This window comes from Notolepis coatsorum (assembly GCF_963971535.1).
Source record: "Notolepis coatsorum genome assembly, chromosome: 1".
NCBI classification, from domain to species: domain Eukaryota; kingdom Metazoa; phylum Chordata; class Actinopteri; order Aulopiformes; family Paralepididae; genus Notolepis; species Notolepis coatsorum.
The window spans coordinates 306,475,784-306,492,339 of NC_140165.1; the positions used below are offsets into that span (position 1 = coordinate 306,475,784).

General features: G+C 42.6%; 1 protein-coding gene across 2 annotated transcripts in view; it reads left to right on the forward strand.

Annotated features, from left to right (window-relative positions):
• Positions 1-16,556, forward strand: part of LOC311237078 (CD166 antigen homolog A-like) — a 59,185-nt gene that overhangs the window by 35,426 nt on the left and 7,203 nt on the right. Inside the window, exons 2-11 of one of the 2 annotated variants that reach the window (XM_084324885.1) lie at positions 1,901-2,007; positions 4,605-4,821; positions 5,379-5,443; positions 6,693-6,780; positions 6,985-7,158; positions 7,781-7,905; positions 8,739-8,871; positions 10,473-10,585; positions 11,362-11,488; positions 11,877-12,016. In XM_084324885.1, the coding sequence (XP_084181011.1) occupies positions 1,901-2,007; positions 4,605-4,821; positions 5,379-5,443; positions 6,693-6,780; positions 6,985-7,158; positions 7,781-7,905; positions 8,739-8,871; positions 10,473-10,585; positions 11,362-11,488; positions 11,877-12,016 (1,289 nt within the window). The remainder of the gene's footprint in view (positions 1-1,900; positions 2,008-4,604; positions 4,822-5,378; positions 5,444-6,692; positions 6,781-6,984; positions 7,159-7,780; positions 7,906-8,738; positions 8,872-10,472; positions 10,586-11,361; positions 11,489-11,876; positions 12,017-16,556) is intronic. The other variant, XM_084324886.1, reaches the window with a different exon arrangement.

Consider the following 16,556-nt stretch of genomic DNA (forward strand, 5'->3'; position numbering starts at 1 on the left):
CGGCTGCAAACGGCGTTCCCTTTTCTTTTTGGCGCCGACGGTCTCCATTTCATTTTTCGGGTAGATGATCAATTTGATGTTCAGCCAATAACTGTCAGGAAGTAAGCGAGACGATATAGAATTAGAAGACGGTGCAGCAGAGTGCCAATGGAAGCCCATCCTTGGCTATAATTGTGATCCATAGTATATGCAGTTTAGTGCCACGGTCATCAATTGTGAACCCTGATCGTGACCGTTAATGTGAACCCCGATCGAAAATCCTGTATAAGAAAGTAGCCTTAATTTGACCTCGGTGCTTGAGAGGCGGGTGTGCAATGAATACAGCTACTGTGCGTTGCAGTCAGAATGGACGTGGAGAATATGCAAATGTGCCCCGCCGTCAAGGGACAGTGAGTCACCGGTTCTGTCCTTTTTTCTACGCATTAAAAGCACTAATTGAGCAGCTAGATCACTGCATCGGTGGAAAGATTACTTTTAATTCACTGGAAACTGTTGAGGAAAGATATCTAGTCAAGTCATGTGTCATATTGGTGTTTCTCACTGGCAGTGCTGCTTGTACTGCTTTCAGACTCTGGGTTGGGTAAAATACACAGTCAGCAGGATAATTCATGTGTGTAATTAATTATTAATGTGACGTTAATGCCGTTAATGTACCACAAATAAATCTATGCAGGATCCAAGCGGAAGACAGATGATGACAGGCGACTTGTGTTTGCAGGACAATTAATGCAGACAGTGCTTGATTTATCTACGCGTTATTACCAGGAACCGTTGTAGTATTGAAGATTAATCTCGGAACCATCGCCACTTGAAATGGTGGCACGGTCTGATTTGTCTTGTTGTGGGGGGGGGGGGGGATTTATTAATCAACAATTAATAAACGACTTAATTAAAACGGTTCATAATTGTATTTTAGTTTATTTGACAATTATTATGAGCATATTGTGAGCATGTTTGATCGTCTCCGTGTAAATCAAATGTATTTTGGGGGGGGGGGGGGGGGGGGGGGCGCACACACTTGCTGGTGGATGTATGTTATAGCCATCCCCCGTCCCCCCCCCCAAACCCCCCCCGTCCCCCCCACATGAACACATAATAAGCAGCAGGGTGCAAGTGCTCACTCTGGCCTGATTCTAGAGGGAACAATGGTAACCATGGTGAAGGTATTCACCTCCATTCAAAAGGGATTAAAATTTACGGCGCACAGGAAGCCAAGGGGGTAAACATCCTGTATTTTATCGGCTTCACTCTGATCAGAATCTCCATCTTCTCGTTTTCCGTCACTCTGATCAATCTAAACGTCATCGTCGTCTTCATCGCTCTGATCAAAACTCTTCACAGTCTACGACAATTAAAAAACCCCACCACCGGCGAGGTCAACCGGCCGTTTCCACTCGAGCGCCAGCCTCGGCCTGACCTCCGCAGAGGGCTGAAATATGGCCGCTGTCTGTGGCGAACCGAGCAACATAATCGCTTGCACCATGACGACCTCTCTTTCCGCCTTGCTTTTTCACGAGGACAAGCCCCTTCAACCCCCCCCCCCCCCCCCGACCCAACCACTCATTGAGACACTTCTGCTAACACCCGAAGAGTTCTATTATCTAGCCCTCTTCCTCCTCCCACCTCTCCCTCTCGTGGACTTTGTCTCCGTGGTAATGGTTTTGAATGAAATCGAGGGCGGGAAAGGTTGCGAGGAAGCAATCTGTTTTGAAAGAAAAAAGGGGAAAAAAGAAAAGTGCTACTAAGAGTGAATAACCACAGCCATATACAGTAGTACAAACAAAAGCTAAAAGCACTCAGGATAGAATATATTTTTGCATCAACATGCAAGTCTAGATGTTTTTCAAATGTCCATTTTGAAAATAAGTAACCGAAGAATGTTCTTCTTTGTTCTCCACAGTGAGCAGTTTGGAGACTGTTATCGGTCTGTATGGGGAGACCATCCAGGTGCCGTGCAACAACGGAGCTGCAAAGCCCAAGGACCTTTACATCACTAAATGGAAATATGTAAGTGGCTAACTTGCTCTCGGGAGTTCACTGGGTTGTTGACGCTTAAAGATTGCCACTATAGTTCTTTATTATTTTTAGATCATAATGAGCTACGTAATGCCACGTGTTTCTCTCTGTAACACACTGATGACCAGAGCATAATAGATCACACTCCTACGCCGGGGGTTGTGACAGTGGTTCAGGAGGGTAGAGCGGCCGTCTGGTTAATAATGAAGAATGAAGGTTCCCGGTTCGATTCCGGTTCCTCCCGCGCAGCGTGTTGAAGTGTCCTTGAGCAAGACACTTCGACGAGCAGGTCGGCACCTTTGCACGGTCGCCTCCGCCGTCGGTAAGTGAGATCATGGGTTAAATTGTAAAGTGCTTTGGATAAAAGCTGCTATAGAAATGCAGTCCATTTACGGCCCGCAAACCTTTTTATTTGAAAGTATTATTTTTTCTTTTCTTATCAGTCCTTCCTTAATGGAGTCCTACGCAGAGCTGTCTCTGCAATTGTACGTCACAGCCTGCTAAGCAACTCTGCCCAAGAGAGACCGAATCCAGCCATCCGTGATCAAATTAGTTTGAAATTAAAAATTAAATATAACTTTGAATTGGGTTTGAGTATCACCAAAAGTAACCCAAAATGAAGCGTTGTGCAGTGATGTAGTTAGACTATATTTACTGCATAAGGAAACCCATACCTTTATGTCCGTTGTCTTTTCCATGGACAGTGAATAAACAAGGCTGCACAGAATTTTATTATTTGACTCAGTTCTTATTCATAAAATTGATATAAAAAAAAAAAGGAAAAACAGCAGGGGGAACAGAAATATAATATTATTTATTCAATATGTTAAGGGAATAATAATACGAGTATAGGAAGCACCGGTTAGTTTACTTCCTGTTTGGGCAGAGATGTGGAATGAAAGTAGAACATATGACGTATATCATGCCAGTTAGGGTACCTTGTGTATACTGCACCTGTGTGTACTGTATACTTTATTTACTCATAGTATATATTCAGATTCTAGGTGTTTATTGCCCAAATGTATCGTAACGTATACTATAACTGATAGGGCATACAGACCCTCATCTGCACCTTTGATTACACTGTTTACGGCTCATATTCTTATATTCAGAGTTAATTATATTGTTTACACTGCTTATTTTTTATCTTTACTATAGTTCTATTGCCTATTTATGTCTTCTACTATTACCTCCCCTATGCTGCGATGACGCCCGAATTTCCCCAAGGGGATCAATAAAAAAATCGTATCTTAGGAAGGAACATGATTCCAACAACCTGCACCAAACAGATATAATAAATATAACCTGCACCAAACAGAAACAACAGGACATTTGATTGAAGGGTATTTAGTTCCCAGTGACTTTAACAATGTAATACATGATTAAGATGAGATAAGATATTCCTTTATTGATCCCCTTGGGGAGATTCAACCTCCTCTTCTGTTCCTTGCGAGATTTTTAATCGCAGTCTGTTTGGTGAGAAGGGGTTACATTACTGAGGTTCAGTACTGGGTCTTACATCGTCCAACTCTCTGCGTTGGAGAATGAGCGTCGATACCGCTGTAGGCCTATGCACTGTTTACCGTTCTTTGAACTGAGGTCGAGGGCCCCTGTGGCAGTAAAGCAACACAAACATTCACCTTTAACGTTCACTTTACACACTTAAGATAAGATAAGATATCACTTTATTGATCCCCTTAAACACTTTTTTAACACTACACCATATTTGATCTTTTTGATCTATTTATTACTAAAAGATTTGCACTACATCTCTACCTCATTGTTTGCATTTTGTTAGCATTTTGTACTTTAGTTTTGTATATTATATATTTTGTATATTGTTTGGTCTTTATTATTTTGACTTTTTTTTCACTGTATGAAGCACAATCTCAGGAGGCTCATACAGAACCAAGCATTTCACCATAATGTACATGTAAATGGTGAATAAATGGTGCATTTATATAGCACATTTCTAACCCATTCACTCACACATTCACACACCGACGGCGGAGGCAACCATGCAATCGAACCAGGACCCTCCGGGTTACCAGACGACGGCTCTACCTCCAGAGCCACTGCCCCCCCCCCAATGTACATGTATACCTTATATGTGACAAATAACAACAAAACTTTTTTTGTATTTTATTTTTTTATTATTTTTTAAACAAACACATAAACAAACATGACAACACACGATAAGATATACAAGCATTAGTTGACAGTGCACATCCAATGAAATCACCATTTAGTTAATTGTCATATATATCATATACCCTTAATACCTGTTATCTAAAAACCTACACACATATGCTCCAGCTCGTACCCCCCCCCCCCCTCCCGGACCCCCCATTGGATAATCCATCCATTTTCCCTCGCTCCTAACCAGACACTACCATTATATGCTAGCTTTTATTTTCTCCACCACTTCTAACCACAATGTCATTTTGGATTCATTGAGACCCAAAATTCTTGCTGTCGATATTTCTTGATAGATCACATCGAGATATGTAATAATCCAGACCTATAAATAACAACAAAACTTGAAACTTGAACCTTGAACCCTCCTCGACTTGCCTTTACTTTCCCAGGACAAAGGGGAGGGAGTAACAGGAGACCTGCTGGTCAAGAAGATGGACAACGACGTGGTGGTCCTGGCTCTGGACGACTACCGGGGACGCGTGAGCATGGTGGAGAACTCCAGCCTGCTGATCGCCTCGGCGGCGCTGAGTGACCAGAAGACCTTCACCTGCATGCAGGTGGTCGGAGTGGACATCGCAGAGTACCCCGTTCTCGTGCTGGTCCACAGTGAGTAGGGAGAGAGCGCAATAAGGGACGCCACGAAAATAATAGAATAGATGGAGTAGAATAATAGAGGTACTTTATTGATCCCGAGGGAAATTCAGCACTACATGAATTGAAAATGGGGGACCCTGATGTAAACAAGACGAAAGTCTTTCTCTGGTCTGCATCCCCTTAACAATTGTGTGTATTGAGCTGTACTGTATTGTACCCATTCTGCAATCTGTTAATAAAGTTTTCAATCAATCAATCAATCAATCAATCACAATAAACATTTTAGGTAGTAAAAAAAAATTATCACAAATAACAATAGAAATACAGTCAAGGATATACATTCTGAAATATACAGTAATATACAGTCAAATGTATAGAAATGTAAAAATGTAGATCCAGGAAGCCAAGGAAGATATGCAATAGTTTGTACTGTTACTCTGTGCTCATATGGTACCGCTATTGGTATGCAGGGATTTGCGTTTCAGGTGTTAAAAATAACAATATTTTGATCACCGTCGATTGTAAAATGTTCACCGTTTGCCGCTGACGTTATCTTCTTTGCCTTCCAGAGGCTCCATCGGCGGTGGAAGTGACTGAAAAAGCGGAGGAGCTAGAGATCGGCAAACTAACTAAGGTATGCTTTTTAATGATGTACATTGCTTTCACCTACGTTAGACTCTAAGCAGTAAATCATCGAGGGAAGTCCCTGACTGGATGTAAAGGAGTCTCGAGGCGTCCTGTGGAAAGAGCATGTTACTGGAGTGATGAGTTCTTTTGAAGTGATGCTCATGAATTAGTAAGCAGTAGAATGATTCCCCCCCCAGGCCTTGAAAGGGCTTCGGGGCTTTTCATGCTCCTTTTCTTAGAGTGCTCAAATGCTAGAGGTACTAAAAGATCTCATTTGCACATATATATTTGATCAATTAAAATGAGATTGAGGTGTTTGATTTACACTAAATTAATGGGTTTAAATTTTTTTTATATATATTTTTTTTAAAGGTGCACCATGTCATTTTGGTAGTCGAGAGATGTTTAAGATATACTTTAAAGGGGAACTCCAACATTTTGGGAAATTAGCTTATTTAACATCTTCCCTGGAGTTAGACAAGAAGATACATACCTTTTTTGTCTCTGTGTGTGCATTTTAGCTTTGGGAATAGACGCTCCGTTAGCATAGCTTAGCTTCATCACTGGAAGTGAGGCAGGACAGTAGCCTTACAGTGCCTTACAGTGTATTGCAAGGTCTGACATTGACCAAATTTGATATGCATGACCTTGGTGGGCTCTAGGTCAACTCCTGAAAAGGGGGTCAATGTCAGACCTTGCAATCAAAAGTTAGGGGGCGCACTGAAATTATGGCAAGGGTTATTAGCCCCTAACTTTTGATTGCAAAGTCTGACATTGACCCCCTTTTCAGGAGTTGACCTAGAGCCCACCAAGGTCATGCATATCAAGTTTGGTCAATGTCAGACCTTGCAATACACTGTAAGGCACTGTAAGGCTACTGGCCTGCCTCACTTCCAGTGATGAAGCTAAGCTATGCTAACGGAGCGTCTATTCCCAAAGCTAAAATGCACGCACAGAGACAAAAAAGGTATGTATCTTCTTGTCTAACTCCAGGGAAGATGTTAAATAAGCTAATTTCCCAAAATGTTGGAGTTCCCCTTTAAGGTATACTTTCTTAATAAACAGAAACTGTCCTGAGAGGACATGTTGGTCCCTGGAACACTGTTTAAAGCTAGAAAGCTACATGAAAAGTCACTGTCTCACTGCTGTACCCAAAACTGCCCAGCGCACCTTTAAAAAAAAAACCGCAGACGGGAAGCAATGTTTCGTTACCTTTTCCCCTACGCTCACGTTTCCTTTCCGCCCCGTTCCCGCAGCTCGGCCACTGCAGCGCGCAGGACGCCCACCCGGCTGTGAACATCACGTGGCTGAGGAACAAGACGCCGCTCGTGTCTGACGGGAAAGGTGCGCACGTCTCCATCCAGATCATGTATAATAATAATTAACATCTGCTGAACAACTCAAACACCTGAGGGGGTTGTGTGAAGATGTGAAGTTCACACATTTCTCAGCCATAATATAAGTTATTATAAGACGTAATAACTTGTCGTTTTCGGTCTGCGGCAATCGTTTATCGTTGTTTACCATCTCTTTCTCCGTTGCTACTAGGGATTATTATCAGCACATCGGTGCAGGTGAACCTGACGACCGGCCTCTCCACCACCTCGTCTACCCTGGAGTACGCTGCGGTGAAGGAGGACACAGAGGCCCAGTTCACCTGCGTCGCTCAGCACATCGCCGGCACAGAGACGATCACATCCCCGGCGACCTTCTCCGTCACCTGTGAGTTACCCTGTGCAGAGTCACCGCAGAACCCCCCCCCCCCACCCTCTAGAACCACGTCTGTCCTCGGGCAGACTATATAGATCCGCTATCCGCGACACCGGCCAATATTTTTGTTTTGTATCGACGAGCCGATGGATTTTCCTTGCAAGCTTTCGCCAGAGATTCTGTGTTCCCTCCTATAGGATTCGCCTCCAGTCAAGAAAGACAACAGTAATGACACCATAATGGCTCTAGTTTTTATTTTTTTAAAGACGAGGTGAGCGGGAGGACAATAGTTGACGGTGGTAAAGCATAGCATTAGATACGTAGGTCGATATCATCCGCTCGAGACGGCCCTTTCTCAAAGGAATTGTGGGCAATTTTGCTCATCTGGAGTTTTCCTCCATCTCACTCTCCTCGGGGTGTGTGACTGCTGTTTTCGGACACATCGAAAAACATCACCGCAGGAGCGCTTGGCCACTGAGCTGAAACATCATTGTAGTCCCTATAAGTCCAACTGATACTAAAGACTCCAGACCCAAAAAGCAAGCCTCCAAGGGCACCTCTAACCCCCCCTCCCCCCCATCCCATTCTTTCATTCTTTCTGTGTATTTCTCTCACCTGCCGCGTGTCTCCACAGATCCCACCGAAAGCCTCAGCCTCCAGGTCGTCTCCTCCGGACCGATTAAAGAAGGAGACAGCGTGACCTTGATGTGTAAGGCCGACGGGAACCCTGCTCCCACCAGCTTCAACTTCCACCTGAAGGTAACGACCTCGTTTGATGTCCTTCAGCCGTGCCTTCCCGCCCGTGACCCGCTCACGGTCCGCTCCTCCGACCCGTTGTTTCTGAAATGCAACCGACTGAACAGTAAAAGAGTCGAGATGTACCGTTGTCTAAAGAAACCACAGGAGCAAGTGAAAGCAAGATATTCCTTTATTGACCCCCTCGGGGGAAATTCAGGCATCATAGCAGCATGTGGGGGAGGGGAGGTACAGGTAATAGTAGAAGACATACATACATGCAATACAATTATAGTACAATAGAAAGGTAAAAATAGGCAGTGTGTAAACAACATAATTAACTCTGAATATATGCATCTGAGCAGTGTGATCAAAGATGCAGATGAGGCTCTGTGTGCCCCATCTGTTATATTATACATCACAACAAATATGGTTACAATAAACACTAGAGAGATGCAGGGGGAAAAGGCAGAGTATATGAGAAAGAGTACCAAACATCTAAAATACTTTGTTGATAAATGTGGATTTCCACAAGGAAGATCGTTCTCACTCAATATGTTCAATTTCATGATTTTATATGTCTATTTTATGTGTATCAGTGACAATCAAACCGTAAACAAAGAGGCCTATTAATAAGATGTTAGATCCTAATTTGGAAAACGATGTGATTGAATGCCTATTTAGCTTCTGTCTATTTCATGCAAATGTCGTGCTTATTTAAAACAACATTTTATGTCTGCACTTTATGCATTGCTCTCTTCCAATTCTGTGCTTATTGTATGTCTTTTTTACCGCTGTGAAGCACTTTGACCTGCAATTCTTGGTGCCATACAAATAAAGTTTATTATTATTTTAAGGGAGAGGTGGTGAAAGTGCAGGACTCCAACGTCTACACGCTGACGGGTGTCACACGTGGCGCCACCGGTGAATACAAGTGCTCCCTCATCGACGACGCCAAGATGGAATCTTCTGCCAACATCACAGTCAACTGTAAGCAAAAGCAGCAACATCAACGCTGTTGTTTATTACTTCTGCCACAGTGTTTGTGTGTTTTGTGTCTGTCTGTGACATATCGTGACGAAGTAACGGTGGGATTTCCCATGCAATTTGCTGTGCACGTTCATGATCCCAAGGGCAAGAAACCTGATTCGGTGACTGCGTGACCACTGTCACGCCAAAACCTGTCAGTCGTATACAGTCACACAATTTGCTGTGAACATTCACGGCCCCTAGAGGAAGACTTATGTTGATTGTTACCTCTAGCCCGATTTACTTTTTTTTACCAAGGTACCACTGAATCCGCACACTCAAATCTGTACAAGAATCGTTTTTATTTGCAAGCTTTCAGAAACCTTCTTCAAAACATGAACCCAAGGCACTACTGGAAATATGAATATATATATATATATATATATATATATATATATATATATATATATATATATATATATATATATATATATATATATATATATATATATATATATATATATATTAGGCTACATGGATTGCAATGCCTAAGCTAAAATCAATACACCATAAAGGTGTTGGTAAATGTGTATGTAAAACTGATCAAACAAGAGTTGCTTACAACATTTTCAGAGTTCAATTTGATACTAATTGATAAAGCTCTTGGTTCCTGTGAGCAAATAACACGAATGAGCCTGAGGGTGAAATCAAACGATCTCCAGTCTGTTCTATCACACAAACAGATATGAGTCCGTTTCAGACAAAGCCCCGTCGGGCCAAACCTTTCATTCTCAAACGAGCACATCAGTCATATATACATGACCCCCCCCCCCCCCTAGAGGGAGAGATGATTCTGATGTTGATTTTGGTGACCCCTCGACCTTTCTCCTACTGGCTATCATATGGATTTATAACCCGGGCCTGTTGAGACCGGAGATATTGGCAATCCTTGTTTCTACGCAGTAAAACGTCGCATGTGAATGTAGCGGCTAAGTGGCGAGATTGGTAGTCCTTGGCGGAGGTCTGCGCTCCACCGGGTGCATTCTTCCAGTGACTTATGTATTCGGGGTTGGCAACACACTCGCCGGCAGAGTAGGAAATTAACAGGCACTCGAGACAAGAGAACTTGAGGAAAAAGCCCCTGAAACTGGGATTACAGGGGTAGAAGAACGGTTCAAAGGGACAGCTGTCGCAATAACAACACACTGTCCTGCTTCACATTAGGGGAGAGTTTGAGGGTTTTTCTCAACGCGGGTTTTCAGTAAATTGTCCCTTTTATATGCTGAAAAAGGTCCGCCAAAATCAGTTCACCAGGGGACAAATGTATACAGCGAGTGCTTTGCTGTTTCAAAAGGGTAACCTTGTCAGTGTAAGCCGGTGTTCCCTTTTCTCCTTTATTGTGAAAGCACAGTGTTTGTTAGAGAGGGGGCGAAAAGATTTAGAATCCCCTTCCCTGCCTGTCTTCACACGCTGTGAGGTGAGAGCAGGGTTAGTGCCCTGGGACCGCAATGCCTTTTAATAAGCCGTCTGCGGGGAGACGACACGGCCTGACTGACCCCCCCTCTCCGCCAGACTTTTAAACTGTCTCCATGGTGTTTAATAGTGTTGTCCTCCTCCTTCAGACCTGGATATGAATCTGAGCCCCTCTGGGGAGATCGTGAAGAACGCCGGCGAGGCCTTGGCTCTGATCCTGCAGACGGACGCCTCTGGAGAAGTTACCGTCTCCTGGAAGAAGGTGAGAGAGCGCACGCTGCACGGTGCTATAAAACAACGGCCTCGGCTCTGGAGCTAGTTGTTGTTGGAATTTTTAAACAGGGGAACTGGGGCCGCAAAAGTATTCAAGCTCTCCAGGTCAAAGATAAGGCGCAAACAACTCTCTCCCTAAAACTGAAAATGTTTTGATGTCATCAGCTGTAAAGTCTGAAGCTGCAATTTTTCAGTATTCTGATTATTTTATTGTCACAGTTTAATAATTTTTTTTACATACGTTCAGATGTTTTTCAGATGTTTTATTTTTTTCGGCTCCTCAACCGTAGTCGATTTATAAACATAATACACGTATATTCTATTTATACAAACTATAACTATAACTATAAACTATAACTATAAACTAGATAAGTTATAAATAAACGATACAAGTAACGGTAAAAGATAATGAAGAGATTTTCCTCTCGCCTCGAAAGGCAAGAACGACTTGGAACCCACATAGTGTGATCCTTTTAAAGGGGAGATGGAACGACTTGGAACCCACATAGTGTGATCCTTTTAAAGGGAAGATGGAACGACTTGGAACCCACATAGTGTGATCCTTTTAAAGGGAAGATGGAACGACTTGGAACCCACATAGTGTGATCCTTTTAAAGGGAAGATGGAACGACTTGGAACCCACATAGTGTGATCCTTTTAAAGGGAAGATGGAACGACTTGGAACGCACACATGGTCCTTTAAAGGGAAGATGGAATGTTTCTGTGTTTTTAATTATGTTCTCGATACCTTTCTTATTTGATCAGGACGGTGTCAAGATAAACAAGGAGCCCAAGTTTGACAAGCTGACATTTTCTGATTCTGGCCTCTATGAGTGTGAAGTGACCATGGGAGCTCTGAGCCAAAAAGATACTTTTAAGCTGGTCATCAAAGGTGAGCATTTCTTTCATCATTTCTGTCATCTTGGATGGGGACATACTGTAATTGAAATCCCAGTGGTCTGTCCTAGGGCTACATGTCCTATGGATGTATTATTATATTTATATATACATATTATTATATATATATATTTTTTTTATTATATAATTTTTTCTATACAACTTTACTATTAGATTTTTTTTACAGATTTGTTCTTCAAAATTGAAAAATAAACAGATATTTGTAAGAGGATTTCTGTTTTTCAGCAGATATATCTGTTATATCAGAACTATAAACTCTCACAGATCCAAGTCGCCACCGGAGCCCAAGACGTCGCTCTGTCCACTCCGTCTCCGCGTGGTGTGGTGTGTGATCATGTGATCATTCTCTTAATTTGACGTAGCTGAGGAGGTACGTCTTCTTGCAGGTGCTCCGGCCATCAAGCGACTGAGCAAGCAGCGCGGGGAGGACGGCGAGGTGCTGATCTGCGAGGCGGAAGGTTCCCCGAAGCCAGCCGTGTACTGGAGCATCAACGGCAGCTCGGTAGGTCATAGTGTGTGTCATAATGTGTCATAGTGTGTCATAATGTGTCATAGTGTGTCTTAGTGTGTCATAGTGTGTCATAGTGTGTCATAGTGTGTCTTAGTGTGTTGTAGTGTGTCATAGTGTGTCATAATGTGTCATAGTGTGTCATAGTGTGTCATAGTGTGTCATAGTGTGTCTTAGTGTGTCGTAATGTGTTGTAGTGTGTCATAGTGTGTCATAATGTGTCATAGTGTGTCATAGTGTGTCATAGTGTGTCATAGTGTGTCATAATGTGTTGTAGTGTGTCATAGTGTGTCATAATGTGTCATAGTGTGTCATAGTGTGTCATAGTGTGTCATAATGTGTCATAGTGTGTCATAATGTGTCATAGTGTGTCATAGTGTGTCATAGTGTGTCATAATGTGTCATAGTGTGTCATAATGTGTCATAGTGTGTCTTAGTGTGTCGTAATGTGTCATAGTGTGTCATAATGTGTCATAGTGTGTCATAGTGTGTCGTAATGTGTCATAGTGTGTCATAATGTGTCATAGTGTGTCATAATGTGTCTTAGTGTGTCGTCATGTGTTGTAATGTGTCGTAATGTGTCATGCTCACATTGACTGCCAGACACATTTACATTTTTGTATGCTGTTTCAGATTCAGATTATTTTATTGACACAGCTTTTTTAAATGTACATCCATTCAGAAAAACACGAGATGCTTGTTTTTATAGAAAAAACCTAACACAGCCAGAGATCAACATTTTCATGAGGAACTTACACTATGTTGATGGAGGCATCATGCAGATAATCATGCCTCCTAATCACAGGAAGTGACACCGGTTTCCTCCCTAGTTATTGCACATGTCCTACTGTCACGGACCAGCACTACTTTGTTCAGTAAAACAGCGTTGACTTAATTTTAATAATAGTGACCTTTATCTTACCAGGAAGATCAATTGAGAACAATGATGACCTGGCAAGGCGCCCCAGCAGAAGTACTAAATAAATAATAATAAAAAATAAAATAAAATAATAAATAAATAAAAACAGCCTAAATAACTACTAGTGATATATAGAGAGAGGAGAAGGGAAATCAATAGTCAGCTAGGGAGTGTTGCCGTTTCGGCTTAACCCTTTCACTGCCGCACTACCAAACGGTTAACCCTTTCACTGCGACAATTCACAGAAGGTTAACAACCCTTTCACTGACACACAACAGCCGGTTAACCCTTTCACTGCCACACGACCATCGGTTGTGTGATAGTAACGGGTTAACCTTCTGTCGTGTGGCAGTGAAAGGGTTAAACACATGGAATGATGGAAGAGATGAAAGTTTAAGGGAGTTTTGGAGAGAGTTCCAGTCATTTGCTGCGGCTAAACGAAAAAGGGATTCTGGCCAGAGACAGTGCGGGCCTTGGGAATAGATGGAGTAATGAGATCACTGGACCTCAGGTGGTAGCTGTTATGGGAAAGGCACGGGAGGCTGGAGAGGAATTGAGGTGTCTTTCCTAGAAGAGTCTTGCAGATAAGTAGAAGCCAATTAAAAGGGTGCACCAGTGGCAAAACGGACGGCTGCCTGCTGGAGAACATCAAGCCTGTTAAAAGAACACGCCAACATTTGGGGAAATTAGCTTACCGTCTTCTCCAGGGAGAGACAAGAAGATAGATACCAGTTTCCTCTCTGTGCGTTCAGTAGAAAGCTATCTGGCTGCACGTTAGCCTAGCTTAGCACAATTAATGGAAGCGGACATGGCCGGTTAGCCTAGGCATTGTCCAACTAACACCTCTCCCGAAGGTTAACCGGCCATGTCTTTGCTCTAGGGCAGTGGTTCCCAAAGTCGGGGTCACTGAACTTAGAAGCAGGCCAAGACAGTGTTTCTAGTTGTATTCTAAAATTCTATTCTATTGTATTCTAAAATGTGACTATATGGTTTTATATTAACTTAATAAATGAACAAAAACGAAAAATCTACTTATTTCAACGAACATTTCAAACTAAATAACAGATTATGCACATAAAACGCTGAAAACAACCGAAGCAACAATAGTATTTTAATGAGGCTATTATTATTATCATTATTATTTTGCAACAAGTTAGCCCTCTCATAAATAGCACATATAAATGAATAACTAACTTGAATGTGATGGAGAAAATGTGGGCATTATGCTCAAAATGAATAGGAAATAGGGCGCTACAGTGTGAGCGCTCTGTGGCATACTGAGTAGGTAACGTTTAGATTAGAAACGGTCCCATCACTATACTGTTGACATCAAACGCATGTCCTCGCACCTGGTTATCAGCTGTCAAACTGACACGGTTAACACGAAACAATATTTGTCTTTGCATCGCACATGTGAATGCACTATAACACTAATAACTGTGAAAGGAAATGACTTGAATTAGCCTAAGTCAAAGCCACCTGCCTTTCTGCTGTTATCACTATAATAGTCAGGGGTGTTGTTGATAGTGTTGATTTTTTCCTTTTTGTAATTATGTTTATGCCAATCATTGAATCAAGTGCCCAATCGTTGAAAAAGGGGACGTGAATGGTACACAATGATGCAGATACGTATCATCCATAGTGGACATAATGACAGCAATGTTATTACCACACGTTAAAAAACCGCCCCTATGTTTAAAGTCTTGTCATAAAAGAAAGAAATGTTATAGCCTGCACAGGAAAACTCAAAACTTTTTAAAAACAAACCTTTTGTCCAGACTCTCTGAGGGCCCTTGATCATCATTCCTACGCCCTTCAGTACACCCTTCAGTACACAGGGCTTTTCACAATTCTCCCCATTTCCCAGATTTGTTACACTCTAAGGAGAGATGCTTAAAGGGTAAGTTCAGAAGTTTGGCTCAATGTAGCTCGATTTTCCGTCTCATCAATGGCGTTGTCAAAGAGTCCTTTCTTGTATGAAACTTTCCCAGCACAATCCATGCTGTACTTCATACTGGACAGACACCCCCCGCTCCTCCTTAGCTAGCCAAGAATAACAATGTACAGTTAGTGCTGTTAAAAAGGCACTTAATCATCAAAAGCAAACGTCCTTGCTTTGGGTGCACCGTGGGGTAGGTTTCAGCGTTTATTTCCGTAGCTTGTACAGACTGAAGCGCGGCCAGGTTAACTTTACATCAGTTCTGTAGCATAGCTAGCTGGAGCCCTTGGTATCCAGTATGAAGAACAGCGTGAGCACATTCCAATCGACGCCGTCGTTGGTAGAAGTAGGACATAGGGTGCTAGGGGTCCAACGTTTTGAACTTACCCTTTAACGGCACCAAATAGTGTTGCTTTGATTCTTTGACTGGTTGAAAAAGTTGTAAAGAAAACAGCTCCTTGTCCTTGTCCTCTCTCTACAGTCATAAAACATTGCCCACCCAGGCAGTTAATTTTAATGTGTAGCTAGCTCCAAGCCTTAAAATTATATGCACGATGGCTCACTTAGTTATGGGTTGGTGTCTGAAAAAAAAGAGATATATAATAGATATATATATATGTGTGTGTGTGGCAATTTAACAGTGCCATATGTGGGCCGTGTCTCAAAAGGCCAAGGGGGCATCTGGTGAAGGTTTATAACATGTCCAGGACGGACATGCTGCTCCTATCTGCAGCAGGCACACACTTCTTTCTTTCTTTCATGACAAGCAAGCAACGACTGTAGAGAGAGGGGGGAGACAGAGAGAGAGACAGAGAGGGAGAGAGAGAGAGAGAGAGAGAGATACAGAGAGACAGATGTAAACAGAGAGAGAGAGAGACAGAGAGAGAGAAATACAGAGAGGGAGAGAAAGAGAGACAGAGCGAAGGAGAAACAGACAGAGAGAGAGGGAGAGATTCAAATGGAAACAGAGAGAGAGAAATACAGAGAGAGGGAGAGATACAGAGAGAGATAGAGACAGAGAGAGAGAGGGAGAGATACAGAGGGAAACAGAGAGACAGAGAGAGAGTGAGAGAGAGGAGAGAGACAGAGAGAAAGTGAAACAGGGAGAGAGAGGAGAGAGACAGAACCATTAAGAGCCATTTCTCTATAGCCACTGGTGAACCGCAGAAAAACGAATTCCACAGTTATATGGAAGCGCTGGGCGCTCTGTGTCACCATTAAGGAGTCTGCGAAAGGAAAATGAGAACCATTTACAAACTCAATTGGGAGTTGTTGTTTTTTCTTCTTGTTGTAGACGGTACTGTTTCCCCCACAAAGAACCCCAAAAGAACTATGATTTTTTTAGATTTTTATTTTTTTTAGATATGAAGACACAACCTGACCTTATAAGGGAGTTCCATTTAAGCCTCTTTTTATTGGAATCTTTCAGGTAGCCAGAGGATTCTAAATCTGAGGTTTACCGCCAGGCCGCAGCCACATTGACCCGTTGTGTCTGTCCGTCTGCGTCTGCTTTTGATTCGTCGGACGGGGTCTCTCGACTGCCGTGTCCGTCGGTCTCCGCCCAGATTTGTGTCCGTTTTGATGGACAGGGTGAACTTTTGGAACCGACGGAGATACGGAGATACGGTATTGTCTGCAAAGCTGTTGTTTTCTGCAATGGCACCATTACGTTCTAA